General features: G+C 40.5%; 1 protein-coding gene across 6 annotated transcripts in view; it reads left to right on the top strand.

The window, feature by feature from the left end:
* SETX (senataxin) overlaps window positions 1-20,090 on the top strand; it is a 97,460-nt gene that overhangs the window by 32,843 nt on the left and 44,527 nt on the right. For all 6 annotated transcript variants that reach the window (XM_008005868.3, XM_008005864.3, XM_008005865.3 and 3 more), the window contains exon 11: window positions 12,589-12,688. In XM_008005868.3, the coding sequence (XP_008004059.3) occupies window positions 12,589-12,688 (100 nt within the window). The remainder of the gene's footprint in view (window positions 1-12,588; window positions 12,689-20,090) is intronic.

The raw sequence follows: 20,090 nt of genomic DNA, 5'->3' as shown, positions 1-20,090 counted from the left end.
TGGCCTCCCAAAGTGCTGGGATTACAGGCGTGAGCCACTGTGTTGGACCCCAAGTAACTATTTTCTATTCTTAATGAGTCGTTTGGAAATTTCTTTCCATATTTATTTATTTATTTATTTATTTATTTATTTATTTATTTATTTGAGACAGGGTCTCACTCCTGTCCCCCAGGCTGGAGTACAGTGGTGCAATTATGGCTCACTGCAGCCTCAACCTCTTGGGCTCAGGTGGTCCTTCCATCACAGTGTCTTGAGTAACTGGGACTACAGGCTCACCCCATAATGTCCAGCTAATTTTTGTGTTTTTAGTAGGGGCAGACTTTTTCCCATGTTGCCTAGGCTGGTCTCAAAACTACTGGACTCAAGCGATCTACCTGCCTTGGCCTCTCACAGTGCTACGATTACAGGCATGAGCCATCCTGCCTGGCCCTCCTTCCATATTTCTGAGTAACATTCCCATGTTGTAACTCCTTGATTTTTCAGTTTTAGGCGTTTCTATTTCCTGCTTCAGGAACTACCCCTGTTCCCAGCCCAACCCTTGCACACACCCTTCCTGTTCCCTCATCCTCATTAGGGGGTTGTCTTGAAATTTTTAGATCCATTTTTGTTATTTTGACTATGTGAAAGATATCTTCAGCTAAGCCATGTAGTATGCTGTAATTGCCTTTCCATTTCCTTCCAAACTCTGTGTTTTCCTTGGATTTATTGTTTTATATGTTTATTTAATTTTCTACTTGTTACTAAATTAATGCCAGTCTGTCTTTTTTTGAATGTTTAAGTCTCTCATGATCAGGTGCATCAGTTAATCTATAAGTTTGTTCTGTGTGTGGTGCATGATGATATTCCTGAAATAGTAGTCCTTATCCTTGGGTTGGGTCCCAAGGGCTCCACCCCCGTCATCTTTCTTGGTCACTCATGTTAGCGAGGCCTGTCCTTCAGGTTTCCAGAGAAGAGGGTATATGGGAGGTACATTTTTGAAACTTTCTTTAATCTTCTCATTTTCTTTAATTTTTTCTATCTTTCATCTCATTTTCTTTTTGTTTTCCTTTCTTGGAGGCCACCTCAACTTTTCTCCCAAATCCATTGAATTCTTTTTAGCGTATTTTTAGTTTCCTGGAACTCTGGTTCTCTGAATAGTCCTTTATTTTGTGGATGTGGTATTTTTTATTAGCTAAAGTTTATTAATGATAATTTTAAAGTTAGCTAAAAGTTGTTCTCTTTTTGCATGGTTCCTGTCTCCCCAGTTGGTTTTTCCTGTTCATTTTAGTGTTTATAGTCCTTTCTATTAATTTCTTTTTTTATGTGGTAATGGTTTCTGGTGGTCTACTCACATTTAAGAACAAGAAACTAAAAAGTAGATTGGAACATCATGGTAGCCAAAAAGTGGAAACAACCCAAATGTGTGTGTAGTTGATAAATGGATAAATAGATCTGTTCTTACAATGAATGGAATAATATTCAGCCATAAAGAGAAGTGAAGATCTGTGTTCACTAATGAACCTTGAAAACATTGTGCTAAGTGAAATAAGTCAGGTTCAGAAGGTCACATATTGTATGATTCCATTCATATGTATTGTCCAGAATAGGCACATCTGTAGAGACAGAAAGATGAGTAGTTGTCAGGGGAAGGAAGGAGGTGGGAACTGGGATTGCTGATAGGTACAAGGTTTCTTTTGGGGTGATGGAAATGCTGTGGAATGAGGTAGTGGTGATGGTTGCACGGCATAGTAAATAAAACCATAGTACTAAAAACCACTGAGACGTACACTTTAAAATGGTGAATTTCATGTTGTGTGAAATACCATCTCCATTTAAAAAATGTTACTTTAAAAAGAATAAATTTGATTAGCAACAAGTTAAGAAAGATGCCTAGGAAAACATGAAATCTTCAGATACTTTTACAAAAATGAACCCATTTATGGTTGCACTCTGGAAGGCAAATGTGATCTGAGGGGTGCCATAGCATGGTAAAACCCAACATTAGTTTCATTCTTTATGGTAAGGTTTTGCGTTTAGGTGCAGTTATAATATGTATTTTATTATATATATAAAAGGTGAAAACACCAGAAGCTCTGAGTGAAAGGGTGGGCTTGTTGACCTTTGGCATTTCATTAGGAAGCCCCACCCCACCATTACGTCAATGTCTTTTTTTCTTTTTTCTTCAGATGGAGTCTCACTCTGTTGCCCAGGCTAGAGTGCAGTGACCCATTCTCGGCTCGCCGCAACCTCTGCCTTTTGGGTTTAAGCATTTCTCCTGTCTCAGCCTCCCAAGTAGCTGGGACTACAGGTGCACACCACCACACCCGGCTAATTTTTGTTTTTTGTTTTTTGTTTTTTTTGAGTCGGCGTCTCATTCTGTCGCCCAGGCTGGAGTGCAGTGGCATGATCTTGGCTCACTGCAAGCTCCGCCTCTTGTGTTCACGCCATTCTCCTGCCTCAGCCTCCCAAGAAACTGGGACTACAGGCGCCCGCCACTGTGCCTAGCTAATTTTTTGTATTTTTTAGTAGAGACAGGATTTCACCGTGTTGGCCAAGATGGTCTTGATCTCCTGACCTTGTGATCCACCCACCTTGGCCTCCCAAAATGCTGGGATTACAGGCGTGAGCCACCGTGCCCGGCCTTAATATTTTTATTTTTAGTAGAGACGAGGTTTTGCCATATTGGTCAGGCTGGTCTCGAACTCCTGACCTCAGGTAATCCACCCGTCTTGGCCTCCCAAAGTGCTGGGATTACAGGTGCAAGCCACTGCACCCAGACTATCAGTGTCTTTAGTCTTTATTTTTCTTGTCAGGTCTCAGTTCCCAAAAAAGAATCATCAAATATTTTACCTGGGAAGTGTAGGCATGGCAGGGAGCTGAGTGTGGGAAGAGGGCTGGGATAGGAGTCAGGGAGGAGAGGTGTTCAAACATTTGGTATATACACATTTACTTCTTTTTTTTTTTTTTTTCCTACATAGTATCCTCATCCTTCTTGCTGTCACCGAGGTCAGAGACTGCTTATCCTTTCTAGAGATAAAATCTCTTGTCATTTTTTGCTGGGATGAAGGAGCAATAGTTTCCTTCCAGCCATCCTTATAGAGGTCTATTGCTTCCCAGTTGGACTTCACATTCTTGGACTTGCTAAGTTAGTTCCATTCATCCCTCTGCTTTGCAGCTTCCAAAGTTTGGTTACTCTTGTCTCCTCTTCTGTCCTTTTTGTTCTAATTGGTCAGTGCTATTTTTAAAAATCTCTTTGGTGTTTTAGTGGGGTTTCAGGAGGGAAGGAAATGGTGTATGTTCAATCTACTTTGAAGTTACACCTTTCTTTTTAACCATACAAGTTCCGCCATCTTGTTTAATCATTTCTGGTTTATACAGGCCAATAATTATTGGTTGTATTAAGATGCCTTGTTTAATTTTAGTTTTTAGTCTTTGTAATAAGCTGTGGGCTGTGGCGTCAACTGCAATTCTGAACCAAGAGTCACACCCTATTCCTGTTGTAATTTGATGCAATTTTACTTTCACTTTGTTAATGGGATGCTATAGGGTGTACAGAATTTTTTTTTTTTTTTTTTTTCTGAGACAGAGTCTCACTCTGTCACCCAGGCTGGAGTGCAGTGGTGCGATCTCGGCTCACTGCCAGCTCTGGCTCCCGGGTTCACGCCATTCTCCCTCCTCAGCCTCCTGAGTAGCTGGGACTATAGGCGCCTGCCACCAGGCGTCCACCACCACATCTGGCTAATTTTTGTTTTAGTTTTTGTGTGTGTGTTTTTTTTTTTGAGACGGAGTCTCTCTTTGTGGCCCAGGCTGGAGTGCAGTGGCCGGATCTCAGCTCACTGCAAGCTCCGCCTCCTGGGTTTATGCCATTCTCCTGCCTCAGCCTCCCGAGTAGCTGGTACTACAGCCGCCCGCCACCTCGCCCGGCTAGTTTTTTGTATTTTTTAGTAGAGACGGGGTTTCACCGTGTTAGCCAGGATGGTCTCGATCTCCTGACCTCGTGGTCCGCCCGTCTCAGCCTCCCAAAGTGCTGGGATTACAGGCTTGAGCCACCGCGCCTGGCCTGTTTTTGTGTTTTTAGTAGCAACGGGGTTTCACTGTGTTAGTCAGGATGGTCTCAATCTTCTGACTTCATGATCCGCTCGCCTCAGCCTCCCAAAATGCTGGGATTACAGGTGTAAGCCACCATGCCCGGCCTAGACTTTTTTTTAGGAGGGTTACCAAATTTGGTTTATATCCTATTTAGAACCTGAAACATAGATTTAATTATTTGGTTATGTTTATTGCAAGTGGAACATAGTGACATTACATAGAATTATCCCTCACAAAAGAGAAGTGAGAACAGATTCAGCTTTTAGAAATGAGTCTTTTGTATATTGATGTGACTGGAATATTTTTTTTTTTTGATCGCTGTATTTAACATATGAAAGTGTTAATTGGATACATGTGCACTGTTTTGCCAGGGACCAATTTTTTTGTAGTCAGTTGTGGCAAATCCTCTTCTATTTTGAAACTTAGATGTGCTTTCTGTTTCCTGCAGTCCTCCGCTGTTACCTCTATTGTGTAGCGGTCACTGTAGGTTGCCTGGACAGGGAGCAGACAGGCAAGGAGTACTTTTCTTGGGCACCAACTTCGATTCTCAGTGCCCAGTAGGGAGATGGCTCTATTTCTTTGGCCAATTTCAGACAAGATTGGGTGAATTTAGGGTGGCATGGCTATAGACGCTTTGGCTAATTTCAGATTGTAATCAGTTCTGTGGAGGAGACAGATAGGCCAATATGATGAATTGTTGTGAGTGGCGATATTGGGAGGCTGCTCTTGAGACCTGGCTGAGATCCAGAAGAAGAAAGTATTGTTCGGGAGGTGGGGTGGAATGTCAAGAATGTAATGCCATGAGATGGGAACTGAGTCTTATGAAGAAAGAGATTAGGCTGGTATGGCTGAAGTGAATAGCTGATAAGGGGTAAAGAGAAATGAAATAAGATTGGAGAAATGAGAGCCAGATACAGCCCTGTAAGCTGCAGGTTGATGTTTCATTCTCAGTTCAGTGAGAAGGTACTGAAAGCTTTTTATTTGGTTGGTCATTTAGACTGGGGGAGTAGTAACATAATACCAGTTGACGTTTTTTACACACCATTTGCTGCTGCTATGTGGAGAGTAATCTGTGGAAAGGTAAGCATAAATGCAGTTGACCAGTCAAGGGGCTACTATAGTAGCCCAGGAGAAAGATAGTCGTGGCTTGATTTGGGTGGTAGCTGTAGAAATGGAGAGGAATTCAGGATATTGGGGGTAAATTTTGGAGAGAGTACTTAGAAGACTTGGTGATAGAATTGAGGGGGGAGTTTAAGAAGGGAGGATGATTCTGAAGTTTTTGGCTTAAGCCTCTAGTTAGATTGTGATGCTGTTTACTTGATGTCAAATGATCATGGGTTAATGGCCCTCTCTTTTGGGAGTGACATTGCTGAAGCCAGGAAATGTAGTTGAAGATGTTAAACTGATAGATATTGTGAGAAACTCTGGGGCAGCCTAGGATGTGATTGGGTTCTTGGGATGGGAAGGAAATAGTAAGTAGAGCAGACTAGAATTCCTATAGATGGGAATTAAAGTAGAAAGGAATTTCTTAGGTTTTCACCCTTTTTTTCTTCCCCTCATTACCCTGGGCTAGAGTACTACCCTTATGTTACTTTGTGGTGCAGGGCAGGAAAGTTGCAACCAGCTCATATCTGCCAAAAGCAGTGGGTAGCATTAGGGTGGCATTGTATCCCAGCTCCTATGAGGAGTAATTAGCAGTGGATATAGTTGGATTGCTTGGTTCTTGAAAGTTCACTTGTTCCCTCCCATCCCTAAGACTGAATTACTGTAACCAAGGAAGTCAGAATTCAGAAGGGTAAGTATCAGGGTAGACTTAGAGATTATAATATTGAAATGCTTATTCCCAGAGTTGTATCCCCATGACTCTCTACCCTACTCATCAGTAGAGATACAGAAGCTAAGTGGTCCTAGGCTATAGCCACTTGTTCCTGCAGTGTTCCTTTGTAGCTGATGTGCCTGGTCGCCGTGGGGAGCATGCATTCAGAGGGGGACATCTGCATTTCCTGTCTGGAGTATAGTCACTATAAGAGAAAAGTAACAAACCGAACAACATGGAGCAGATAAAGCAAAATTATTGGAATAATCAGAATAAGATTTAGCTATAAGCATATTAAATATCTCAAAGAAAGAGCATGGTGGAAACATGAAGCAAGAAGGAGAAACCATAAAGAACAATAAACAGGAGCTGGTTGGGGATAGAGGACACAATCGTTAGAGAACTCAGTAAATGGAGTGGCTAGTACATGGATACAACTGAAGAATGTATAGGCAAGCTAGAATGTCCACTCAGATTCCCACAAGTTATCACGAAAGGATAGAAGCAGAAAATAGGAAAGAAAAAGCAATAAAGTGGATAGAGAAGTGTTAATATATGTGTAATAAGGATCTCAGAGGGAGAGAAAAAAAGTATAAGACCAAGATTTTCTTAGAGAAGGAGTGGAGAGTTGAGATTGAGAGGGCTTTTAATGCCAAGGGAATATAACTGAATGAGTGTATACATAAACAGCTATATCAAGACCTTTAGAATGTATTTAAAAACGTAAGTTCCGGGAACAGTGTTACCTGCCAGAAATAAAAAAAGGCTAGAAAGGTTTAAGATGAAAAAATGGAAAAAGATGGCCAGGTGCAGTGGCTCATGCCTGTAATACCAGCATTTTGGGAGGCAGAGGCCAGAGGATCATTTGAGCTTGGAAATTTGAGACCAGCCTGGACAACAAAGTGAGACCCTGTCCCTTTTTTAAAATAGGAAAATTATACGGCGAACAAACATGAACCAAAGAAAGCTGGAGTTGCAGGTTTATAATCAACATTTACTTTAACATGAGAACAATTCAGAGGGGCAAAGACACTAGATACCAGTAAAAGGAACAGTTAGCCAAGCGTATACAATTGATTGTGAATATGTATATATATAATAATTCAAAATAGACGAAGCAACAATTGATGGAACAGTTGTAGATGATGACAGCTGCTATAGATATTCAGTGATATAGTTCATTAAAATGACAAAAATGGAGCAATGAATAATTGGAAGAGACACGGTTCTGATCATTTGCAGATGACCTACATAGAAACGCCAGTAGCATCAATATTTGGGCACAAGATGGATGTGCAAAAAAATAAGTCGTGTCCCTCTGTAGCAGCAGTAGCCAGTTAGAAAATATGAAAGAAAATATCATGGTAACTGGAACTGCATACCTGTTAGTAATTAGTCTAATGATGAATGCATGAGACATTTATGGAAAACACTTTAAACTATTTTAAAGGTGATAAAGATGTTTAGTCTTTTGTTCAAAATGGAGAGGTGCTATGTTCATGGATGAGACAGCTTCACATTGTAAAGATGTAAGTTCTTTCTGAATTCATTTATAAATTTGATGTAGTTCAAGTTAAAATCCCAGCAGGATTGTTTTGAGGTGATTGATAGACTTATTTTAAAATCTGTAAGGAAAAGCAAAATGTATTATAATAAAGTCACTTTGAAAGGAACAGCATAACTAGGGCATGGGGGGAATGATACTTGCCTTATCTGCTATGAAGCTGTTTCAAAGCCGTAGTAATAGACACACATGAGGGTGGCACAGGGCAGGCAGATAACCAGAGAAACGGTGGGAGACCCTTTGGCTCCTAAGAAGGAACTCTTCCTTCTTGCATGTGTCAATGTTAGATAAAATGAGATAAAATTAGATAAAACTTAGATAAAATGAGATAGGACATCACAAATCAGTGCGGAAGGGATAGGTCGTTAGAGGAAACTGGCCTGCTTCACTGGGGAAAAAACAAATTAGGCTAAGATTCATGCTTTATAGCACGTAAACTGGTTAAATCATATGTTTGGAAAGTAAAACTAAACAAATTGAAGAAAATATCAGAAAACATGTCAGTTTAGGTGATGAAGGTAATCATAAAAGCAAAAAGCATTAGCCACATTAATGGATTAATGAATATTAATGGATTTTATTCTGTCAAAGTTAATGTCTTTTTAGTGAAGGACTCTATTTGGAGTCAACTGATAGGAAGAGGAGAGTTTTAAAACATTCCTCAACTGGCAAGAGATTAGTAGCTAAAACACACAAAGCACTTTTGTAAATCGACAGCAAAAAACGGAAATCAGTAGAAGATGGACAACAAATAGTTTGCAGAAGGGAAAACTTGGTGTTAATAAGTATATGAAGTGTTACTGAAAGGAGGAAAGGAAGTTAAAATAACAGGTGAGCAAAAGTTTGTGATCCTTTGTGATCTAGCAGTCTTATCCCTGCATAGGCTCACTAGAAGAACATATATACGTCTGTCCATAAGGGATCTATGTCTTGGATGTCATTTATAGGATATAGAGTTGGAACTGATTAAAAGGATAGATGAATAAAATGCTGTTTCATACTAAAGAGTACTATGTGAGTCAGTCCCAGAAGACTTAAAAGTTGGTTGAAAACACAAAACACCTAGTTTATAGTAGAATACTATTTGTCTAAATCTCTCTCACACACAGCCCTTCTGGATTTTTCAGTTATACTAACACAGCTATAGTGGATACCTAGGGTGGAGGTTGTCATGGAAGTGGAATCAATCAGGGATACAGGAGAAATCAAATGATGAGGGCCTTACATAGACTCTTGACAGTGTGTCACAAACCGGAGATTTGGATTAGCGCTACCTGAGGTGGGTAAGGAAAAATAACAGCAAGGAGGTCATCATTGAGTCTGATGGGTGGGCGATTTTTTTGCAGCAGTGGTTAAGTCAGAAACTAGATGTAGAAGAAGTGAGTGGAAGGAGTGTTTTGAAAACATACATGTTGATGGGGAGCAGGAAAAGGGGGGCACTAAGCTAAATGGTCATTTGGAGACAAGGAAGGGTTTTGTTTATTGTTGACAGGGTTTTCTTAGAGCAAATTCAGTGTATATGCTCATGGGAATGAGCAATGGGCAGGAAGAAACTGATGTAAGAAAATGGATAATTCTAGGAATTTTAAGTCCTCAAGGGAAGAGGGATCCAGGACAGAAATCAGAGAGTTTGCCTTAGACTTCTGTAATGAAAGGGGACAGGACATGGAAATGAATGTCAGTTGCTTTGTCTGTTTTGGGGTTTGTGTTTGGCTGTCTTATGTAAGGTAAGGACAGTCTTGGTTATTGGGAGCCAGTGCTGCAGGAACTTCTTTGCCCAGTGAAACAGCTGTTGTTTTAATAATGTAATTTTTTGGCCAGGCACAGTGGCTCACGCCTGTAATCCCAACACAGGAAGGCCAGGGCAGGCGGATCATCACTTGAGGTCAGGAGTTTGAGACCAGCCTGGCCAACTTTGGTGAAACCCCGTCTCTACTAAAAATACAAAAATTAGCTGGGCATGGTGGTAGGCACCTGTAATCCCAACTACTCAGGAGGCTGAGGCAGGAGAATTGCTTGAACCTGGGAGGTAGAGGTTGCAGTGAGCCGAGATCGTGCCACTATATTTCAGCCTGGGCAACAGAGCAAGACCCTGTCTTAAAAAATAAAAAATAATAAAAATAATGATAATAATTTTTTAAAGATAATTTTCTCGGGATCACACACACACAAAACCTCATTATAACCAAACAGTGTATTTAGTCTATGTGGAAATATTTTTATCAAAACATAATATTTATTTGATCTGAAAAATGTTAAATTACTAAATTATTAGGAACAGCCAGTTTTGTAGAATAATCTATTCTTCTTAGTTACTGAGGAAAAAGAGAACTCAGACCTCCTTTGAAGATGAGGCATGACTATCTGTCTTTCCTGTCTGGAGTGGGAAGAACAGGGACATAGTTTGCTTCTTTGAAGTGATAGTGCTTTGTGAGATTGTTACAACATTACCACTGACCTTTAATACTTGGAAAGCTAGCCGGACTTGGTGGCTCACATCTGTAATCCCAGCACTTTGGGAGGCCAGGGTGGGTGGATTACCTGAGGTCAAGAATTTGAGACCAGCGGGCCAACATGGTGAAACCCTGTCTCTACTAAAAATACAGAATTTGGGCCAGGCGTGGTGGCTCATGCCTATAATCCCAGCACTTTGGGAGGCCAAGGCAGGTGGATCACCTGAGGTTGGGAGTTCAAGACCAGCCTGAACAACATGGAGAAACCCTGTCTCTACTAAAAATACAAAATTAGCCGGGTGTGGTGGTGGGTGCCCGTAATCCCAGCTACTCAGGAGGTTGAGGCAGGAGAATCACTTGAACCCGGGAGGTGGAGGTTGTGGTTAGGCGAGATTGCACCATTGTACCCCCACCTGGGCAACAAGAGCGAAACTCCGTCTCCAAAAAATAAAAAAAAAAAAAAAGTGAGCCAGGCATGGTGGCGCATGCCTGTCGTCCCAGCTAATGGGAGGCTGAGGCGGGAGAATCGCTTGAACCCACGAGGCTGAAGTTGTAGTGAGCGGAAATCATGCCATTGCACTCCAACCAGAGCAACAAGAGTGAACCATCTCAGAAGAAGAAAAAAAAAAATTGGAAAGCCACTGTATATTCATCTCTGTTGAGTGTATTCTGAATGTTCTTATGTTCAGAGGGCTTGTTTTCTTTTTATTGTTTATTTTTTACAGCAGCTGACACCTTTTGAAAGGAGTACGTTTTCTAACCATCTGCATGATTTTTCATCCTCTGAACCTAGTTGATTACTTTTAACTTTGATAATGCTCTGATAGACCACAAACGTACACTTGTTTGTACTTTGAACAGTTATTTCATTTAGTGTGAAACTACTAGCTCATGTAATTTATGATTTCTTAATTTCCCAGGGCCCCATGAGTTATGAAACAGATAAACCTGTAACTGCATCAAATATACAAAGCTGTGAATTATGTAGTGTATTAAGTATCTATTCATTAGGACTTTTTACCTAGCTAAGTTTCTCTTTGATAACTCTGGAATTTGAGTTATCTTTAGTTGATCATTATAGCTTGACTATAAGAGATCCACTTAATCTCTGGCTCTTGGGATTGCTGTAGAATTTAATATTAGGCCCAAATAATTTCAAACTGAAAGGATCTGCCCTCCTTTTTCCAAAATGGAAACTATCTGGGATCTTCTGGGTACTCTTAGGTAAATCCCTTGTGACAAAATTTTATTGATCCATTTTTTTAATCTTTGTTGTACACACTAGGATGCATTTTAACAGCTTTATTAAGGTATACTATACCATAAAAGGTACCCTTTTAAGGTGTATAATTGAATGGTTTTTTAAAGTAAATTTACAGTTGTATAGCCATCACCACAACCCAGTTTTAGAACATTTCCATTGACCTAAAACAATCCCTTCTGCCGATTGGTAGTCATTCTTCATTCCTACCCCTAGTCCCGGGCAAACACTAATGTCCCATCTGTCTGTAAATCTGCCTCTTCTGGAAATGTCACATACAGAGAAGTGTACGTATGTGGTCTTTTGAATCTGGCTCCTTTCATTTCATATAATCTTTTTGAAGCCCATCCATGTTGTAGCATTTATTAATAGCCCATGGCTTTTTATTGCCAAATGAGATTCTGTTGTATGGATATATTACATTTGCATTCACAGCTGATGGACATTTGGGTTGTTTCCAGGTTTTGGTGATTGTAAATAATGCTGTGAACGTAGAATGTGCTTTTGATGATGATTCTATGGAGTTGCCTTACTGTAGGGTACTCTGGGTGATACAAACTGATCATGACTATCATGGTCGAGAGTCTGACCGTACTAGCGGATAACACAGATTCAGTATTGTTTTGTTCCCTGTCCGTAGCATAACCCTTGTGGAGTCTTAGTCGGTTAACCAGTGCAGAAGCAGTTCAGCACCAGTAATCTTTGATGATAAGTTTCTTCAGAGGAACTGAAGGCTAGTTGTTGATTTAAATACTTAATGACTAACTGTTAGATTTAGACAAAACCCTTCTTAGGGCCCAAAAGGTAATATATTTGTTAGTTTTTTAAGAAGTGAAAGCTAATATGACTTATACTAGTAGTCTTCCTAAATTTGGGATTGGGAAGTCTTATTTCTCAGAAGATCCTTAAGGATACTTCTGAGTTTGGAGCTTTGACAAATTGGAAGATAGGTATAGAGCTTTTTATAAACTGGCAGGATGACATGTTGGTGAGAAATCCCTAAGGTTTGCAACAAATCTAGGTCCTTTTGGACTTGTGAGCTAGCTGACCTGGTTGGGAAGTAGCATTCTACCGGAGCTGTCCCGCGGTACATTATGCACTGCTGGAAATGCTCCACGTCTGCGCACAGCGGAGCAGCCACAGATGGCTGTCGAGCTCTGTAAGTGTGACTAGTTTGACTGAAGAACAGAATTTTTATTTTTTAACATTTTAATTAAATGTAAATAACCAAATGTAGCTAATGGCTGCTGAATTGGACAGGACAGTTCCAGATAATTTTATTAACCCACTGCAAATCAGTTTTTAGTTTCTATCACCTAGATTCTAGGTTCTGGATTTTACTGTTGCTTAACTTTGGAAAATGTTACTATTTAGCATCACTTTCCAGGAATGTTGCTTTCTTAATTTGCTTTTGTGCTTTGTGTAGGTGGCGCAGGAATGGCTCAACTCTCCAAATAGAGAGAATTTCTATCAGTTGCAAGTACGAAAATTTCCTGCCGATTATATAAAATACTGGGAGTTTGCGGGTAAGTTTTTTCTTATGCAACTTGGAATATATGATATAATAATTTGGGATTTCTAATTAAGAGAAGATAGCATTATTTGAATTTAGGGGGACACAAATTTTCTAAGCTGAATTGGTGACTACTTAGAATTGTTTTAAGTCTTAATGAGGATAGTTGCTGGGACAATTACGAATGTAAAATTCATTATTTTTTTCCCACTCTGTGGTTAGAATACTACAGGCTGAATTGTCAGTGGAGGCTGGTAATGGGAGAGAGGGTGAGTGGAGGGCTTTGGTGGGGGTGTTGCAGTAATAGTCTTTATAGATTCTGAGTAAATCTTCCTGGCATCTCTTTTTTCATTTCATGATTGATCTGAACCACATACCACTTTTATATACTAGTTATAAATACACCAAACATTCAGAACTCTTTAAAATAAAATGAGTAAGTCCTCTTTTTACCCCCAACCCCCATCCATCCTACTCTGTAGATGTGCTTAAAAAAAAAAATGAGGCTGGGCGCAGTGGCTCATGCCTGTAATCCCAGCACTTTGGGAGGCTGAGGCGGGTGGATCACCATGTCAAGAGATTGAGACCATCCTGGCCAACATGGTGAAACCCCATCTCTACTAAAAATGCAAGAATTAGCCGCACGTCGTGGTGGGCGCCTGTAGTCCCAGCTGCTTGGGAGACTAAGGCAGGAGAATCACTTGAACCAGGGAGGCAGAGTTTGCAGTGAGCCAAAATAGCGCACTGCATTCCAGCCTGGCAACAGAGCGAGACTGTCTCAAAAACAAAAAACAACAGCAACAACAAAAATTATATGTTATATTGTATTATATACTATATTCTTATAGTAAAGCTAAAGAAACTAAAATCATAAGATGTATTTATTCTTCATTAAGTGAAATGGATCATCATAAAGGTCTACATCTTTATCACTGTCACGCTCAGTAGACAGATGAAGAGGAGGGATTTGTCTTACTCTCTCAGTAGTGGCAGAGATGGAAGAAAACTATGAATGAGTGGACCTGCGCACTTCAAACCCATGTTGTTCAAGTGTCAGCTGTGAATTGAGATGCAGTAGCCACAAAGCAGAAAGAAAGCAGGTGTTTGGCGGGACCATATCATTTTCACACATGGTTTAGTAACAGTGAGCCATTTTTATTAGGGAATGATGAGAACTGTCCTAAAATCTAAGTTCCTAGATACCAACCAAGGGGCAGCCTCTCAAGTAGATCTTTCAAAGGATAGCATGCCTGCTGTGTTAACTCTTTTTTGCATAGCATGTTATGGATAATGCTGCTGTAATCACCCATGTATCTCTTAGTGTTCTTCTGAACGTATTTTTGTTCAGTTTATATCCAGAAGTAGATTGTGGAATATTAGGGTGTGTATAAGTTCAACTTCAGTAAATAATGCCAAGCCTGTTGTACAGAATTATATTCCACCAGCAATGTATGAGAAGTTGCATTGTTCCGTGTCTTCAGCAACACATTTGTATAGATTGCTTTGAGATTTTTAGCTGTTGGGCTGTGTGTATTGATGGTGTTTTATGGGCTTTTGTAATGTCCTTATTAGGGAAATTGAGCATCTTTTCATATATTTAGTAGCTGTCTTAGTAACCTCCTTTGGAAAGTGCCTGTTCAAGGCTTTTGTTCATTTTCTGTTGTCTTTTTTTCAGTTGATTTGTAGGAGTTCTTTATATAATCTGGGTAGAAGTCATTTCCTCACTTTGACTTGCATTCTGACTCTTTTTAGTGATGTCTTAAAAATTCCTTTTTCATTCTTATTGAGAATTGCTTATTTGAACATAGTAAATACATCAGTCTTTTATTGTTAGTGCTCTGTGTCCCGTTTCTTAAACAAAGAGTAAGAAATCTTTCTCTGCTGCAAGTTGCAAATTACATTCTTTTGCCTTCCTTTGCCCCCATCCCCATCACCCATGGATCAGGATCTCTCTTACCTTCTAGAACAAAGGTTAGCAGACTACAGCTGGCAGATCCACCTACCCCATGTATTGTTTTTGTATTGCCCTAGGGTACGTTTTTTACGTTCTTTTTTTTTTTTTTTTTTCCTTAAATGTAGAGATGGGGTCTTGTGCTGTTGCCCAGGCTGATCTCAGACTCCTGGTCTCAAGTAATCCTCCTGCGTCATCAACCTGCTGAAGTGCTGGGATTACAGGTGTGAGTCACCTCGCCCAGCTGGTTTTTACTTTTTTAAAGCTTTATAAAAAAGAGGATGTAACAGGCATTATGTGTAGTCCCACAAGCCTATCTGGCCCTTTACAGAGGAAATGTGGGAACCCCTTTTCTAGAAGCTTTGTTGTTTTGTTTGTGACTGAGGTATGTGGGTTGGGTCACTTTTTTTTTTTTTCCCCCAAGTAGAGGTCTAATTATCCCAGTGCTATTTATTGAAAGACCATTTGTGCTTCACTGCACTGCTATGTTTGTTATGAGTCTAGAGTCCTCTTAATGTCTGGGCATCAGTCTGTTCTTCTTGAGATCATTTGCCTACCCTTGTGCTTATATCACATTGTTTACTTTATCTAGCTTTATATAAGTTTTAATAACTCATAGAGCAAGTCCTCCTACCTTGTTTTGTTTTGTTTGTTTTTTGTTTGTTTTGTTTTTTGAGATGGAGTCTTGCTCTGTCGTCCAGGCTGGAGTGCAATGGCACGATCGTGGCTCGCTGCAACCTCTGCTTCCTAGGTTCAAGCAATTCTTCTCCCTCAACCTCCCGAGTAGCTAGGACTACAGGTGTGCACCACTATGCCTGGCAAATTTTTGTATTTTTAGTAGAGACAGGGTTTCACCATGTTGGCCAGGCTGGTCTCGAACTCCCGGCCTCAAGTGATCTGCCCATCTTGGCCTCCCAGAGTGCTGGTGTGAGCCACAGTGCCTCACTCCCTTCTACCTTGCTCTACTTTTTGAGTGCTTTGGCTATTCTTGGCCCTTTGTATTTCCATATAAATTATAGAGGAAAAGAAGTGGAAATTTGGGAAGAATTGACAACTTTTAATACTTTCTAATTCATGAATAAGGTATATGTTTTCAATTATTTGGGTTAAATTTTTCTCAGTGTTTTATAGTTTTCTGTGGAGAGGTTTTGCATGTCATCTATTGTTAGTCATTTGTAACTATGTTAGTGAGTATCTCTAAAAAATAAGAAAAGTAACAGTCATACCTAAAAAGTTACCAGTAATCCCTTCATATCAGTAAGTGTTCAAATTTTCAATTATCTCATAACACTTTTTTTCAGCTTAAGATCCAAATTAGTCCACCCAAAGGCAAGTTAGTCCACCCAGTGGCATTACTGGATAGGTCTTTTTGAACTAGAATTCTCTCATTTTCTTCCCTTGCAATTTTTTTGTTGAAAAAATTGAGTTAATTTTGTAGAGTTAATCATGGTCTGGATTTTGCTGATATCGCGTCCCCTTGGTGGTGTTTAGAATCTCTGTGTCCTCTGTGTGTTTCCTATAAATTGATAGTTGGAGCTAGAGAATTGATCCAATTCAGGTAAATTTTTATTCGTTTTTGGCAAAACTGTTTTATAGTTGGTCATATGTTCCATCAGCAGCAGCAGGTACATGATACCTAATTTTTCTGATAATCACAGCTGCTTGCACTTAGTTATTAATTCATTAAAGGGAGCAAAATGGTGACACTTTAATTATTTTATGTTAGCTGGAATACTTCTCTAGAGAGAAAATTCTCTACTTCTATTTGGTTACTCAGTAGTATAGTTTATAAAGGAAAGGCAGTATAAATACTTGACGCTTGATCACTTTTCAGAATAATGAGTTTAATTCACTAGTAGTCCGGGTGCAGTGGCTCACGCCCTGTAATCCCAGCACTTTGGGAGGCCAAGGTGGGCAGATCACCTGAAGTCAAGAGTTCAAGGCCAGCCTGGCTTGTCAGCGAAACCCCGTCTCTACTAAAAATACAAAAATCAACCAGACATGGTGGCGCATGCCTGTAGTCCCAGCTAACAGGGAGGCTGGGGCAGGAGAATTGCTTGAACCCTGGAGGCAGAGGTTGCAGTGAGCTGAGATCGTGCCACTGCACTCCAGCCTGGGAGACAGAGCAAGACTCCGTCTCAAAAAAGAAAAAAAAAATTCACTAGTAAGTGCCAGTGGTGACTGGTAAGCTTAAAAAAAAAAAACTGTGAGTGCATGGATTGATATGCTTGTGTTTCAGTCCATTTCAGTCAGCTCCTTCTAGTTGACTCTGAGGCTATGTGCTGTGACAGGATGTTCCAAGTTCATCATATATATTGTTTTTATCCCGTAACTGAACTTCCAGTTTTCTAAGGAGCCTTGCTGTATTTTAGTTGAAAGTGGTATTTCAACACCAATCTGGGCATGCTATATGCTGTTAGTGGGTAATACATCTGAACATAAGGATACATAAAGATTGTAAGTAAAAGATAATTATGCATATCCAAATTAAAACTTATTTAATTCTGTTAATATCAAACTAAATAGACATTAAGGCAGAAAGCGTTATTATTATTGTTGTTGTTGTTGTTGTTGTTGTTGTTATTATTATTTTGAGACAGTCTTGCTCTGTCGCCCAAGCTGGAGTGCAGTGACTGATCTTGGCTCACTGCAACCTCTGCCTCCCGAGTTCAAGCGAATCTCCTGTCTCAGCCTCCTGAGTAGCTGGGATTATAGGCACTCACCACCGTGCCCAGCTAATTTTTGTTTTTAGTAGAGACGGAGTTTTGCCATGTTGGCCAGGCTAGTCTCGAACTCCTGACCTCAGGTGACCCGCCTGCCTCGGCCTCCCAAAGTGCTGGGATTACAGGCGTGAGCCACCATGCCCAGCTAATTTTTGTATTTTTAGTAGAGATGGGGTTTTGCCATGTTGGCCAGGCTGGTCTCGAACTCCTGACCTCAGGTAACCCGCCTGCCCCAGCCTCCCAAAGTTCTGGGATTACAGGCGTGAGCCACCACGCGCAGCTCAGAAAGCATTATTTGAGATAAAAAGGGAGTATTTTGGTTCAACAGAAGATATGACAATTCTGAATGCATATACCTAATGAAGTAAAGAGCTGGGCACAGTGGCCCGTGCCTCTGTAGTCCTTACTATGCAGTAGGCTGAGGCAAGATCACTTGAGCCCAGGAGTTTGAGGCTGTTGTGTGTTATCACATATGTGAATAGTCACTGCACTCCAGCCTAGGCGACATTAACAAGACCCTGTCTCTAAATAAATAAATAAATCAAACTGATAGAACTAGAGTATACTTTTTACATATATATGACTTTTGAACAATTAAATCAACAAAGATGAATTTTAAAAAGCAAACCTTAAATACAATTGAAGTAAGTGAACCTAATTATATTTTAAATTGGTCATATACATAACCCACAGAGAAAAAAATGGTACAAGTACTTTTAGAAATAGTAGCCTTGAGGCCGAGACGGGTGGATCACGAGGTCAGGAGATCGAGACCATCCTGGCTAACACGGTGAAACCCTGTCTCTACTAAAAAAAAATACAAAAAACTAGCCGGGCGAGGTGACAGGCACCTGTAGTTCCAGCTACTCGAGAGGCTGAGGTAGGAGAATGGTGGGAACCCGGGAGGCGGAGCTTACAGTGAGCTGAGATTCGGCCACTGTACTCCAGCCTGGGTGACAGAGCAAGACTCCATCTCAAAAAAAAAAAAAAAAGAAAGAAATAGTAGCTTTGGTTGGGCACAGTGGCTCACACCTGGAATCCTAGCACTTTGGGAGGCCAAGGCTGTTGGATCACCTGAGGTCGGGAGTTCAAGACCAGCCTGGCCAACATGGTGAAACCTCATCTCTAGTAAAAATTCAAAATTAGTCGGATGTGGTGGCACACACCTGCAATCCCAGCTATTAGGGAGGCTGATGTAGGAAAATGGCTTGAATGCAAGAGGCAGAGGTTGCAGTGAACCGAGATTGTGCCATTGCAGTCCATCCTGGGTGACAGCAGCTAAAATTTGTGAGATTTGTTGTCAGTAGTGGAACTGGCTTAGTATTAGTAGTTCTTGAATGATTTTCTGTATTGTAAAATAGAGCTAATGTGTGAGAAAGCTGGTGTTAGGAGGCAGGGTTCCTTTGTTATGGGAGAAGGGAGTTACATGGGATGGAGTAGGGTGATGAAGAATCCTATGGGGTTGGATTTGCCTTGGAAGAATAAATTTTTTTTTTTTTTTTTTTTTTTTTTTTGAGACGGAGTCTCGCTCAGTTGCCCTGGCTGGAGTGCAGTGGCGCGATCTCGGCTCACTGCAAGCTCTGCCTCCCGGGTTCACGCCATTCTCCTGCCTCAGCCTCCCAAGTAGCTGGGACTACGGGCGCCCGCTGCCACGCCCAGCTAATTGTTTTTTGCATTTTTAGTAGAGACGGGGTTTCACCGTGTTAGCCAGGATAGTCTCCATCTCCTGACCTCGTGATCCGCCCACCTCGGCCTCCCAAAGTGCTGGGATTACAGGCATGAGCCACTGCTCCCGGCCGGAGGAATTAATTTTTTATTTTGAAATAATTGCAGATTTTTTTTAAAAAATTGCAAAATTAGTAGAGTTCCTATAACCTTCACCAAGTTTCCTCAAATGTTAACATCTTATGTAAATACAGTACAATGATCAAAACCAGGGTTTTATGTTGGTATGAACTAAGAGTTAATTAGACCTTATTCATATTATACCACTTGTCTGTTTGCTGCTCCAGGGTCCAATCTAGGATCACAAATCCCATTCAGTTGTGAGGCCTCTTAGTTTCCTTCAGTCTAGAACAATTACGTCTTCATTCTGTCTTTATCTTTCATGGCGTACATGTTTTTAAAGAGTGCTGTCCAGTTACTTTTCAGAATGTCCCTCCATTTGGGTTTCTCTGATACTTCCTTGTGAGTCAAATTCAGATTTTGCATTTTTGCCAAGAAAACATACAAGCAATTTGTGCTCTTCTCAGTTTGTCAGATCGGGAAGTACATGGTGTTGATAAGTCTCATTGCTGGTGGTACTAACTTCCATCACTTTGTTAAGGTGGCGTCTCATGTATCTGCACTATAAAGTTACTGTTTTTTCATTTGTAATGAGTAAATGTCCAGTTTCTTGTCCTTTTTTTTTTTTTAAATGGTTTTTCTTTTTATTTCTTTTCATTTTTGAGGTATTTCTTCAAAATAGTTTTTTATATCCCCAAATAAGTAGCTAATATGTTTAATTCAGTATTCTTTTTTCTGAGATAGAGTCTTACTCTGTTACCCAAGCTGAAGTGCAGTGGTGTGATCTCTGCTCACTGCATCCTTTGCCTCCCAAGTTCAAGTGATTCTCCTGCCTCAGCCTCCCAAGCAGCTGGGATTACAGGCACGTCCCACCATGCCCAGCTAATGTTTGTATTTTTAGTAGAGACAGGGCTTTGCCGTTTTGGCCAGGCTGGTCTTGAACTCCTGACTTCAGG

This window comes from Chlorocebus sabaeus, chromosome 12 (assembly GCF_047675955.1).
Source record: "Chlorocebus sabaeus isolate Y175 chromosome 12, mChlSab1.0.hap1, whole genome shotgun sequence".
Lineage (NCBI taxonomy): Eukaryota > Metazoa > Chordata > Mammalia > Primates > Cercopithecidae > Chlorocebus > Chlorocebus sabaeus.
The sequence above is the reverse complement of the archived record's forward strand: the minus strand, read 5'-3'. Positions and strand labels throughout refer to the sequence as shown.